We start from the raw sequence: 12,825 nt of genomic DNA, 5'->3' as shown, positions 1-12,825 counted from the left end.
AAAAAACATCTTTAGAAACTTTTTTTTACAAGGCTTTGTGTAATGGCAAAATGTACAGTGGGCTTTTCTGTCATATCACAGTTAAACCAACTAATTAATGTTTCATGACTTGTAACGGTCTTCCACAGCTTCGGCACAAGCATGTTTCAACAGCAAAACCGAAAATTTATCTGCTTTGTATTTGTTATTGATTTAAGAAACTTTTTTCATAAAATAAACCTTTTTTTTCGCTCTCTCCGTGCTTCGGACAAGCATCACCCCATTTTCTGCTGTGTATATTGATCCAATGTGTAATTTTTGTTTTCTCTCGTCGGATAATCGTAAACTCTATCTTTTTACTATCACACTATACCTTTTAGTAGGTGAAGGGATAGCTACATCCCATTTTAAACTGTTGTTTGTAACTGATATCTAAATTATTAAAACTTAAAACGATTATAAACATTTTGTTTTATATTTTGCCACGGCATTGATTCCAATAGCATCACTAGTGGCCGATTTATAAGTCAGCATCAGTGCCATTAGTACACGCAATGATTATTTGGGCCTGTTACTCTTTTCTCTTATTCAACTTTATAGTGTATTACTAAGCAATAACACAATTTCCTTTTTATTTAAGTATTAACTTCTAGGTTTATGGTGAGAACACACTCAGATTTTTTGTGTTATATCTACATAATATAAAACATCTATTCAAATTAATCCTATATATTCAATTCACTAAAAGACAATTCCGAATTCATTTTTGGACTCTCCATACAGTGCTGGTGGATGTGCAATTATCGTGTACCTCAAAATTCATTGACAGAGTCGTAGTCACTCCGAATGAACGAAATATTAAGCGAACATTCTATACAATAGAAGACCTACAAGTGATTCCCTCCACTCTTACCTCAATTGATAGATGGGATATTTCCAAGATACACATGTACATATTTATGAATAACAAACGACTACCATCTTAATCCATAAAGACAATGATTTATCTTTAATCTACAATGTATTAGAGTTGCAAACTTAAAAAAACTTTATCACATAACTAGCCTGTTCAGTCATGTCATAACTATCGAAGACACACCTGAAAAAAAACTTTTGTGACGCTCCAGGTGATAATGACGCCACATGACCTTGCACGATAGTCTCTGTAGACAGAAACATCTTATACAGAAACAACAAGAATACCACGGAAGTGGACGTGTCGCCTGCACAGCAGTTTCAAACATCACAAAAAATAGTAATTTACAGTTGAAAATATTGTTAATAATAAGGTGAAGTTATCAAGTCTCGTAACTCTTGGAAATATTGACGGATTTTGACTAGTATCAAACCCGTCCGAGATCTCATTAATATAAAGCAATACACGAAATTTGGTTGAAATCGGACAATAAATACTAAAGTTATCGCACGGAAACCTTTTCCCGGACATATGGTGATACCTATGCGTCGCTCTTGCGTTGCAGGCGACACAAAAATGAAAGTTTTGTCAATTTTCATAAATACTAGTTATATGATAAATAAAACCTTACACTGATCGTGGCTACGTAAATTTACAATTTTCTCTGAAAATTCTGTGAACTGTCAATGTTCAAAACGGTTGCCTCTTTGAAAAATTAAGGATATACAGAGGATTCCGCTTATTTGAATAAGTCATTTTCAAGAAGAAAATATGTAAATAACCGGATTATTCGAATAGGGTGAGATGGGGTTTTTACGCTCCGTGACCGATGAGCATATCGTCAGGTAAGTGTCATGTTTTTGTCTCAGTGTGTTGAAAAGACATCGTTCAAAAACGAAACTGTTTCAATAGCAATTTAACAAAAATTAAACAAGAGATCCCAGAGGGATCTTGGCGCCCACCAAAGATTAATCTATGTCTGACAAATGAAAGAGGGATCTTTTCTCTGCTTTTCAAACTTACACTTCTTTTTTCTGCTTTTCAAACTTTAAACTATCAAAATCCAAGATAGTGGTCGCAAAATGCAATAGGCAGAACTAGGGTCCTAAGAGGAACCTACATATGATATTTGAGAACAATCCCTTCAATACTTTCTGAGAAATAGCGGTAACAAACTTTAACTAATCAAAATCCAAGATGGCTACCTGGCGGCCATCTTGTTGACTGATCAGTCCCAAAATGCAATATGCACAACTGGGGTCCTAGGGAAACCTACATATGAAATTTGAGAAAGATCCCTTCAGTTGCTTTCTGAGAAATAGCGGTAACAAACTTTAACTATCAAAATCCAAGATGGCTACCTGGCGGCCGTCTTGTTGACTGATCAGTCCCAAAATGCAATATGCACTACTAGGGTCCTAGGGGAACCTACATATGAAATTTGAGAACAATCCCTTCAATACTTTCTGAGAAATAGCGGTAACAAACTTTAACTATCAAAATCCAAGATGGCCACCGGTCGGCCATCTTGTTGACCGATCAGTCCCAAAATGCAATATGCACAACTGGGGTCCTAGGGGGAACCTACATATGAAATTTGAGAAAGATCCCTTCAGTACTTTCTGAGTGTCTATCAAAATCCAAGATGGCGGCTGGTCGGCCATCTTGTTGAATGTTTTGTCAAATACTTTATGAGAAATAGCGGTAACAAACTAACTATCAAAATCCAAGATGGCTGCCTGGCGGCCATCTTGTTGATCAGTCCCAAAATACAATATGTTACATATAAATTTGAGAAAGATCCCTTCAGTACTTTCTGAGAATTAGCCGTAACAAACTTTAACTATCAAAATCCAAGATGGCGGCTGGTTGACCGATCAGTCCCAAAATTCAATATGCACAACTAGGGTCCTAGTGAACTGTCAATGTAAAAATTTGAGAAAGCCCTCTTTTCTGAAAAATTAAGGATATACAGAGGATTCTGCTTATTTGAATAAGTCATTTTCAAGAAGAAAATATGTAAATAACCGGAGTATTCGAATAGGGTGAGATGGGTTTTTACGCTCCGTGACCGATGAGCATATCGTCAGGTAAGTGTCATGTTTTTGTCTCAGTGTGTTGAAAAGACACCGTTCAAAAACGAAACTGTTTCAATAGCATTTTAACAAAAATTAAAAAAATGTTTAGAACTAATAAAAGTATTATTTATTATAATTGTTAATTATATGTACCATTATATATGCTCATCTACATGTAGTAAGCTGACGTTACAGTACCGATGATCATGCTACACGTGGTCACGTGGTCTGTGAACGATTGCCTCTTTGAAAAAATTAAGGATATACAAGTACTATGTATGTTTTGACACATCGAACAGCAAAACATTATATTGATGATAGTGGGTTGAAAAATACCAGTAAATGTTAAAAACTTGGAATAACACCATTTATTTGTTTCAAAACAATATAACATAACAGCACAAATAAAATTAAACATAGGTTTATTTCTGTATCTGTTATTAAGAATATTAATAAATATATGGAGTTTACTCTATGGAATTTTGGGGAGCCAATTGTACAGTAAACAGAACCCATTTAGATTTGAAATTAACACATTGTATAATATAAATAATTAAGATTATTACTTTGCTGATTCATGCCAAAAATCACAAACCTAACGATCACAATAAAGTGTAGTTAGTCAGGCTGATTAAATGGTAAAGAAGATTAAACATTTTCTCGGCGAATTTCGTTGAAAACATCCTTCAAGTACTGTTCAAAATTCGTAGTTCTTGGTATTTAATCACAGAAAATTACTATCTTGTGAATTAATTAAAATTTATCTGATTAAATAAGAAAGATAACAAACCAACAAACAGAGGTTTATTGCCTGATAATTAATTTGTCTTTGTCGGCATAACAAAGTATATACAGTACTGGCACACAAGCATTTCTTGTAACATTTATAAGTACTCCATTCACCAAATCCAGCCTTGTAACATTAGGTGGAAGGGGAGGTCTTATTTACGGAGGTGTGTGTGTGGGGGGGGGGGGGGGTCGGTTTAGGGGTCTTATTTGTGGTGAAATATGTAATACTTCTAATACTTTACCCATCCGACAGGAATAGTTACTGTCATGCAGAAGTATTCACTTTGGTTTTCTGTCTTATAACAATGATCTAACATTTAGATTTTCTAAAATCATGATATAAATTTCAAGATAAACATAAGAATCCATTCAGGCAATTTTAAGCTAAACCTCTCCGTTGGAACAAAAGTAATTTGAAATTTGGAATTTGGATATTACGGTTGGTAGAAGGTATATGATTACTAATAAAACACTATGACTGTATTATAAAGGTCATCCAGCCTCTTCTAATCTGATGATCTTTAAAGAACAATCACTAAAAAGAAAAGGCTTTGTAACCTCCATCAGATACATGCATTTTCTAACAAAACTACTGGCAGGTGAACAGTTCTCCCCAAGTACCCATTCTCGCCATCACATGTGTACAGTACTTGTAGCCTATGATCACAAACGAATTTTCAGACAATGTTTTGTGGAAATCAGCATGATATCAGAAGATAACTTTATTGACAGATATAAAGATGTGATGGCAAGAATTGGTACTTGGCGAGAACTAGGCGCTGACAAGTACCATTACAAGAACTTCTATGTCATATAAGGCTTATATAATTACGATGACACAGCAAAGCATACAAGGAGATCCCAAATTACATGTTTTTACATTTCATTATAGCATGCACTGTTTTTGTAATTCAGAATTGGCTGTAAATCATCAGTACATTTGAGTGTGACTGGAAACAATGTCTTTATGAATCATTTTCATGGTTGACCTCCATCTTGTTTTATTGAACATATTATTTGAATGGTATAATAATATCTACAAGTTATATGAATCCCAGGGTCCACATCACAGAAGATACATGGCCAACCCAAGTTGTAAAAAGTTCAATGTCTCACGTAATTAGAAGCATTTCATAATTTTTCTCCCAGTTTTTCTTCAAGTTTATCAAACTCTGTATTGTTTGTGTCGTCAACTTCATCCTCTACCTGTAAGTAGTAAATTAAAATATATAAACAAGATATTATGTCAATATGAAACAAATTTAAAAACGTGAGAACCCTTACACTACATTAACTATGGAATTCTAAACTTGGTCCCTTTTACATCATATATTAATGAAAATCAAATATGATATATCAAATTATCATTTTATATCATATATTAATTACGTGTTTACATTACTATTAATGTGTCAAATTATCATTTTACATCATACATGTTATATTAATTACGCGTGTCAAATTATCATTTTACACATATATAATTACGTGTCAAATTATCATATTTACATCATCATATATTAATTACGTGTCAAATACCATCATATTTTACAATATTATTAATTACGTGTCAAATCATCATTTTCAATATATAATTACGTGTCAAATTATTTTATTTTACATCATCATATATTAATTACGTGTCAAATTATCATTTTACATCATATATTAATTACGTGTCAAATTATCATTTTACATCATATATTAATTACGTGTCAAATTATCATTTTACATCATATATTAATTACGTGTCAAATTATCATTTTACATCATATATTAATTACGTGTCAAATTATCATTTTACATCATATATTAATTACGTGTCAAATTATCATTTTACATCATATATTAATTACGTGTCAAATATATCTTTTACATCATATATTAATTACGTGTCAAATTATCATTTTACACATATATTAATTACGTGTCAAATTATCATTTTACATCATATATTAATTACGTGTCAAATTATCATTTTACATCATATATTAATTACGTGTCAAATTATCATTTTTACACAACGTATATTAATTATGTATCAAATCATCATTTTACATCATATATTAATTACGTGTCAAATTATCATTTTACATCATATATTAATTACGTGTCAAATTATCATTTTACATCATATATTAATTACGTGTCAAATTATCATTTTACATCATATATTAATTACGTGTCAAATTATCATTTTACATCATATATTAATTACGTGTCAAATTATCATTTTACATCATATATTAATTACGTGTCAAATTATCATTTTACATCATATATTAATTACGTGTCAAATTATCATTTTACATCATATATTAATTACGTGTCAAATTATCATTTTACATCATATATTAATTACGTGTCAAATTATCATTTTACATCATATATTAATTACGAGTCAAATTATCATTTTACATCATATATTAATTACAAAATACTGCTAACCAACTTTCTTTCCCATACGTTTCAAATTCACAAATTTCACAATTCAAGTATGTATATCAAGTTAATTTTCTCGAACTTGTAAGCTGCAAATACAAGATTGTTGACAGTTTTTAAATCCAATTTCATAAATGAAAATAAAAGAGAAACACATTTGCTAGTAATGGTTATCTGAACATAATTGTGATGACAGAAGCTTCAAATATTCAGAGGTAGTATTATTGCAAAATCTGTTGTTAATTGCAGACTGAAAATATGAATATTAAAATCTTAATCACAATTTTTTTTTGTGAAAGATCTTAATTTGGACCCATTAAGCAACCCCTACATGTCCTCAAGTTTTGCTCTTACTGTGTCCAATACAGTAAATGATGCATACTGTAAATCAACTAATATTCACGCGTGATTAATTTTCACATATTTTGAGGGAAATGGAAAACGGCGAAAATAAACTCCTGCGACATTATTTAGAACACAAATAAAGTCATCCTCAGTATTCCAGGGGTTACTATAACTATCATTATATTCACCCCTGGACTGTGTCATAGCAATACTAAAAGCATACCACAGGTCTATAATGACCTCCCTTGAAGCTTACAGAGAGTGATGCTTCAATGCTATACAATGCATTCTTTTGATGTAAATCAAAGGACCAAACTACCTGTCCAATCTATTGCTGCACACAAAGCCTTCAGTTTCACTATGACAAAGTCCAGTGGTGAATATAACGACAGTCATAAAAACCTCTGGAATATCTCGTGGATGATATTAATGTAGAATTTAAGGAGTCAATGTTAAATCTTCATGATTAAGTCACTTAGCAAAATAAAATGTGAAATTAAGTCGCCATGAAAATAGGTTGGTTTACAGAATGGCAAATGAACATATGAAGGTTATATCTCACCTGATCTACTCCTAGGACCTCCGGTATATAGAACTGTAGCATGTTCTGGACACCACTTTTTAACGTCACCACTGAACTTGGACAACTTGTGCAGGATCCCTGAAGCTTCAACTTCACTATGCCATCCTCAAAACCCTGCAATGACAAGGGGTAATCATTAGGATGGTTGCTATGTCTCCCAAATTTCATTGATTAATAAATTATCAATTTTAAAAGCTTGCCATTTGAACAGGAAATATGCACTAAATAGTTACATGGTTTTTAATGTGATGAACACATGCTGTGTTAGTATCGAGCACAAAGTTGTTGACAGCGTTCGAAGTTAACACCTGTCCATCTGCCCATGACCGGCAACTCTATAGTAGGGCAGACAATTTTTGCCATGCAACAGGTCCTTTGACCAGTAACGTTTTGGTCTAGTTCTGATAGACTACTAAAGATATACAAAGCAAAAATAGCAGTAGCATTATAGAAAGGTTGAAGATCAAAATGTACAAAACAGATTTTCATAATATTCTAGTTTTCAGACAACTTTGTTGAGAGCGCACGATACTAAAACAGATATGTGGATATTTTTGTTTTGTAAAGACCAGTAACTTTTAGGGTCAGTCGGTCCTTAGGACCAGCTGGAAAATGTCCTTAAGGGAGAACACTGGTTGTTGATCGTAATTCTACAAGCCTGTAATGATTGGCTTGGTGAAAATGCTCCTATGAAACTGCTAATATCTTGGTATTTTCCAGTAATAGATTAATAGAATCTTTTCCTACCTAGAGGGTGTGACAATGAAATCACAACCCCAGGAGTAATTCATAAACATCCAACCCAAGGCTTGCTGAGGGTTAGACATTCAGGAATTCCCACGAGGGTTGTGGTTTTGTTGTCACATCCTCATAGGTAGGGAATGGTTCCTTTTCTCCCATATACACAAGAAAAAGATGAAATAGTCACAGAAAAAGAAGCATTTTAGTCTTGATATGAACATGGTTCCTTAAACTGTACGACAAAAATGATGACATCATCAACAATACACACCACGGTTACACTGCATGAAGTCATGATGTCATGTAATTTTTTTCAGGTTAGCATGTGCAATCTGTCATATCCTAGGTGTTGACATAAAAATCTCTCATGGCTAAAACTGTTGACAAATCAGTGAATGGTGGGAGAAAAAAATAATCAAACATGGGGCTGTCAAGTAGATGGAAAATTTTTTATCCTCATGATAAAATTGGGTTGGTCAGCACTCAGCAAGCCTCTTGTTGACCAGCAAAACTATGTCATCTAAGATTGAGTTATCCTTATGTATTTGACAGGCCCCTACATAATTAGACAAGGGTTTGCATCACTTGTGATTTTCACTGTGCTCTCAATTACATTGACCACTGCTAAAATAATGTACAGCTCAGATTTTCATAACTCGTGAGTGTAACATATCAACTTAAATGTTTACCATGTAGACTATGTCGCCGCCATCTTCCTGTACTGTGGGGCGTATCCTGGTGTCCAGTAGCTCCTTAATCATCAGCACAGTCTCATCATCATCGTCATCAATGGCTAATAAAGAAAAACATAATCTACATCATCCATGGCTCTGTACTCGATAATTTTATCTGACTTTTACATATAATCCAAATTGTTTTTTGTATTTATGACTTTTCAACATCAATTTAATTTTAAGATTATACAGTCACAACTCTTTCACTCTAACAGAATCTATAATTTCATGGCAAATGATTTGATACATAAATTCTGATTTCATATGAATTACACGAAAACTAATTGCAAGCGAAAATAAAATAGTTTTAGTATTTAAATCATAGATCCTTTTGCTTTTCTTGATTATGATTTGAAATGTCTTTCTTTATCAACTACATGTACTGTCTAATATTTGTTAAAAGCAAAAAACCAAATATCACCAAATACACTGTACAAGTGTTACTAATTTCTTGGACATTCACTGCAAATGTGTCATTTCACACCCATATAAATGTTTGAGATGATCATATAAACACCAGCAGACAAGAAATGGATACCTGTATCGGAGGATGGTTGTTCATCAGTAAGGACAGGAAGTCCGCTGGCAAAGAAATCCATGATGGTGGCAAAAATCTGGGGATTTAGGACCTTCCACTCCACATCATCATCCGCCTACACAGAATGGTATACGCCAATAATTCATCATATCTAAATTCAGAATAATAAATCGGGAATCTGATTGTAATCAGTGTTCCAACAGAGTAAAATGTGTTTACAGATGACAGTAAACAATGAAAAACACAGTATGCATTATGCTATGTTGCTACTTGTATGTGATGTAATCAAAGAAGCAGTTCAATGCTATGTGTGAGTACATGTATTTAATCAAAGATATTAGTTAAAGTCACATTTTGTTCCATTATCATTAAGTTCAAACATATCTATGATAAGTTACCTTTGTGACTGTAATGAAGTCTGTGCCAAAGAAAACTCCTTTTACTCCCTCAATTCTGAACAGTTGTCTGAAATATAACCAATCAGCAATCCTAAATCTACGGATAGATGTAGATTTCACAATAATCTTAAAGTGTAGATTCTATGAACTTTATCAACAGTAACAAGTTATGATTTTATTTTTTTAACAAAAGACATGTACAAACATTTCTTTTTGTAATTATAACCTAGTGTAAAATGGAATTATGAAAACATTTGCTACAGTCTGCAATTGCTCCTCTGATAAAGGACACTTGACGAAAACATTCTCAATCGCAAAATATTTTTGAACATTATAAAATGTCTTCTGTTGTCAAAGTTCCTCAACAGTAATTGTGGTGTACCTGGCCAGCGGTGAACAGTGAGCTGTCTGGTAATTAGGGAAGTCTATGGTGCCCTGCTCCAACACAGCGGTTCCAGGAAGGTACTTGATACTGTTAGGATTAGGTGTGTCCTGGGTCTGTATGAACATGGTTCGCACTGGGAAAAGAAAGATTCACAAAATGCAGATACAGGGTTCTCACTAAGTTTTTTAATAGATGGTTGAAAATTAATAATAGGTGGTTGGAGACTACAGGTCCCCGTGGTGGCCAATATTTATTTCTGACAAAAATAGCCTGTTGTAAAGAAGGAAATAGACAGCTGTTTTTGCCGGCAACTGACTTTTAACAAGAAGCCTGAGATATCAAATGTAGTATTTCACCATTGACAGACAATAACAAAAACATGTCTAATGATTCAATATTACAACAAGAGATCCCAGAGGGATCATGGCGCCCACCAAAGAATGATCTATGTCTGACAATGGAAAGAGGGATCTTTTCTCTGCTTTTCAAACTTTTACTACATATTATACATATGAAATTTGAGATGATCCTTTCAGTATTTTCTGAGGTATATAACAGTAACAAACTTCTATTACCGAAATCCAAGATATCTCCCTATTGGCCTTTCTGAGAAATTGCAGTAACAAACTTTAATTATCAAAATCCAAGATGGTGATGATGGTGGGCTAAAAATCCTGTTAAAGGTTTTACATGGTTATTCATACAACTATTCCATCTTTGCATATTACAGAGTTATCTCCCTTTTTTAGTGGTATCCATTGTGACATCATTACGACGTTACAATCACAAACACATTATGATCCTTCCCATTCAATCAATACCTACCCACAAGGGCAGATAACTTGTAATGTACAGAATACCAGGCTCTAAAATAGTGAATTGCACTAAAAATACCTTCTTTCAGATTTTTTTTTTTTTTAATTTCATATGCCATACCAATTATTAACATGCAATACCTTGTTGACATCCAAGCTTTGGTAATTTGTGCAATCCCATTGACCCGCCATACTTTTTCAGTGCACAGTGTGTGGAATATGATTGTCTCAAAACAGGATTACTAACACCAGTTGTGCTGCAGGGAAAAAATTAAAAACAAATTGAAACAGTACAATGTATATATAATTTAATCACATGTATGATTGCTTTTACAAGTCTTGATGATAAAAATAACAAGGATCAGTATTTGACGAAATGATAATAAGATAATCTTGTATGAAAATTAAAGTAGCTAAGAATAGCTTTTAATATGTTAAATACATGATAGCTTCAAATACACATAGCCTGGTCCTAACAGCAAGGTTGATTCAGTAAGTGGTTTCCTGAAGGCAAACATGTACGTTTACCTATAGTGTATTCTTCTTTATATATGAAAATGCACTTAAACTTCTTACCAATACTAATAGCAACTTTTGTAGCGGAATGAAACATTGACAAATCTGATAACATTCTATATTTCATATGCTTTTACCGTAAATTTATGCTATAACAGTATTGTTTTTAACAGAAACACATATACATCGAGAACATATGTTTCTGCTTATAACAATTTTTGAAAAAGTACTTTTAAACACAATTGATACAATCAGCAAAAAACAAGTTATGATAAATCTGCTGCCTGTCAGACTAGTCTTTTCATTTTTCATTATACTAGGTAGTGTCTACTTCAGCAATGTGTAAAAGGAGCAGTCAGTGTTGTTTGTACATCGTGTTAAATTGCCATTACGAGCTCAACTCGATTTGTGCTCTTCTCAAAAGATCTTCCAGCCTATAGGCGGAAGAGCTTCCAGAAGTAGAAGAGCTACAAACGAGTGAAAGGAAATTTATTGTGGAAGTTCAAGAGGGCAAATCTTCTAAGTCACTAAGCATGCTTTTGGGCTCAGTTGGTATCTATAGCCATAGATTTCCACGTAAGAGACCTGGGTTTGATTCCTGGTCAGGGCACTCGACGGGAATTATGTGTATATTCCCCTGTTCTTCTACATAGGTATAACACTACCAATTCAGTTTAAATTAGTTCCAAAATTAGACTTGAAATTCCGCTCGACTATAAGATACAAGACCAGCCTTTGTTGACCAGGTTGGGGACACTCCCGTATATGCAGGATAGTCCTGCATTTGAGTAATAGTACTGTATTTGAGGGATAATTTTGTTACGCTAATGCAGGATTCTGTGAAACGAAAATGGATAAAGTTGTTTTAAAAATTTGTATAAAAAAAGGCCGTCATAATTTTCAGATTGCCATATAACTGATTGAAGACTTTATGTTTTTGCGTATGAACTATATTGGATTTTATTATCTGACTTTGTTTTAAAGTGACAATTTTGGTGCTCTCCATTGACTACAGTGTATTCATTTCACAGAATCCTGCATTATCCCTCAAATACAGGACTGTTACTCAAATGCAGGACTATATATCCTGCATATACGGAAGTGTCCATATACGGGAGTGTCCACAACCTGTTATCAGTTTGACCTTACTCCCATAATATGAGAGTCGACTGGTCAGCCGTTATTTTTACCGGACGTTATTTTGTTAGACACGGCGTAATGTTCCAAAAGTGTCTCGTCGTGCTCATTCCTCTAACATTGTTGAAGTAACGGAGTAAGTTTGACCTATGCGGCTATGACATTATTTGCTATGAATATGTGCATATCACTGCTAATGACATGTGTATCTGGATGATTCTAACATACTATATCAATCAAATTATTAATTCAAAATGAAAAATACCCATTCAAAACTCTGAAATTAGAAGATCTTGCAGAAATGCTACGCAAATATCGAAAAACAATTTGCTTGGAAGCCATGTTGTAATCCCGAATAAAAAGATGAAACGGCTAAAACGAAAATAAAAAAAAGTAATAATATCTAGACCATTATCAACATATATGGAA

General features: G+C 33.3%; 1 protein-coding gene across 1 annotated transcript; it reads right to left on the bottom strand.

Moving 5' to 3' along the window:
- Positions 1–3,323: 3,323 nt before the first annotated feature.
- On the bottom strand, positions 3,324–12,769 carry LOC138323770 (NFU1 iron-sulfur cluster scaffold homolog, mitochondrial-like). The gene is made up of 8 exons (XM_069268598.1): positions 12,662–12,769; positions 10,885–11,000; positions 9,926–10,061; positions 9,544–9,610; positions 9,146–9,260; positions 8,563–8,666; positions 7,112–7,246; positions 3,324–4,968 (listed from the first exon to the last, which is right to left on the bottom strand). Exons 1-8 carry the CDS (start codon positions 12,736–12,738, stop codon positions 4,894–4,896), a joined length of 825 nt encoding a protein of 274 aa, XP_069124699.1. The 5' UTR covers positions 12,739–12,769; the 3' UTR covers positions 3,324–4,893.
- Between the last annotated feature and the right edge of the window lie 56 nt (positions 12,770–12,825).

Source organism: Argopecten irradians, chromosome 5 (genome assembly GCF_041381155.1).
Source record: "Argopecten irradians isolate NY chromosome 5, Ai_NY, whole genome shotgun sequence".
NCBI classification, from domain to species: domain Eukaryota; kingdom Metazoa; phylum Mollusca; class Bivalvia; order Pectinida; family Pectinidae; genus Argopecten; species Argopecten irradians.
The sequence above is the reverse complement of the archived record's forward strand: the minus strand, read 5'-3'. Positions and strand labels throughout refer to the sequence as shown.

Bases quoted from the DNA above. Each gene is read 5' to 3' on its own strand.
- LOC138323770 (XM_069268598.1), bottom strand. From the start codon at position 12,738: ATGGCTTCCAAGCAAATTGTTTTTCGATATTTGCGTAGCATTTCTGCA. The intron at 11,001-12,661 runs GTATTTTTCATT...TTTTCCCTGCAG, and splicing joins AATTTCAGAGTTTTGAATGG to CACAACTGGTGTTAGTAATC. The intron at 9,611-9,925 runs GTACACCACAAT...GTTATATTTCAG, and splicing joins CACTGTTCACCGCTGGCCAG to ACAACTGTTCAGAATTGAGG.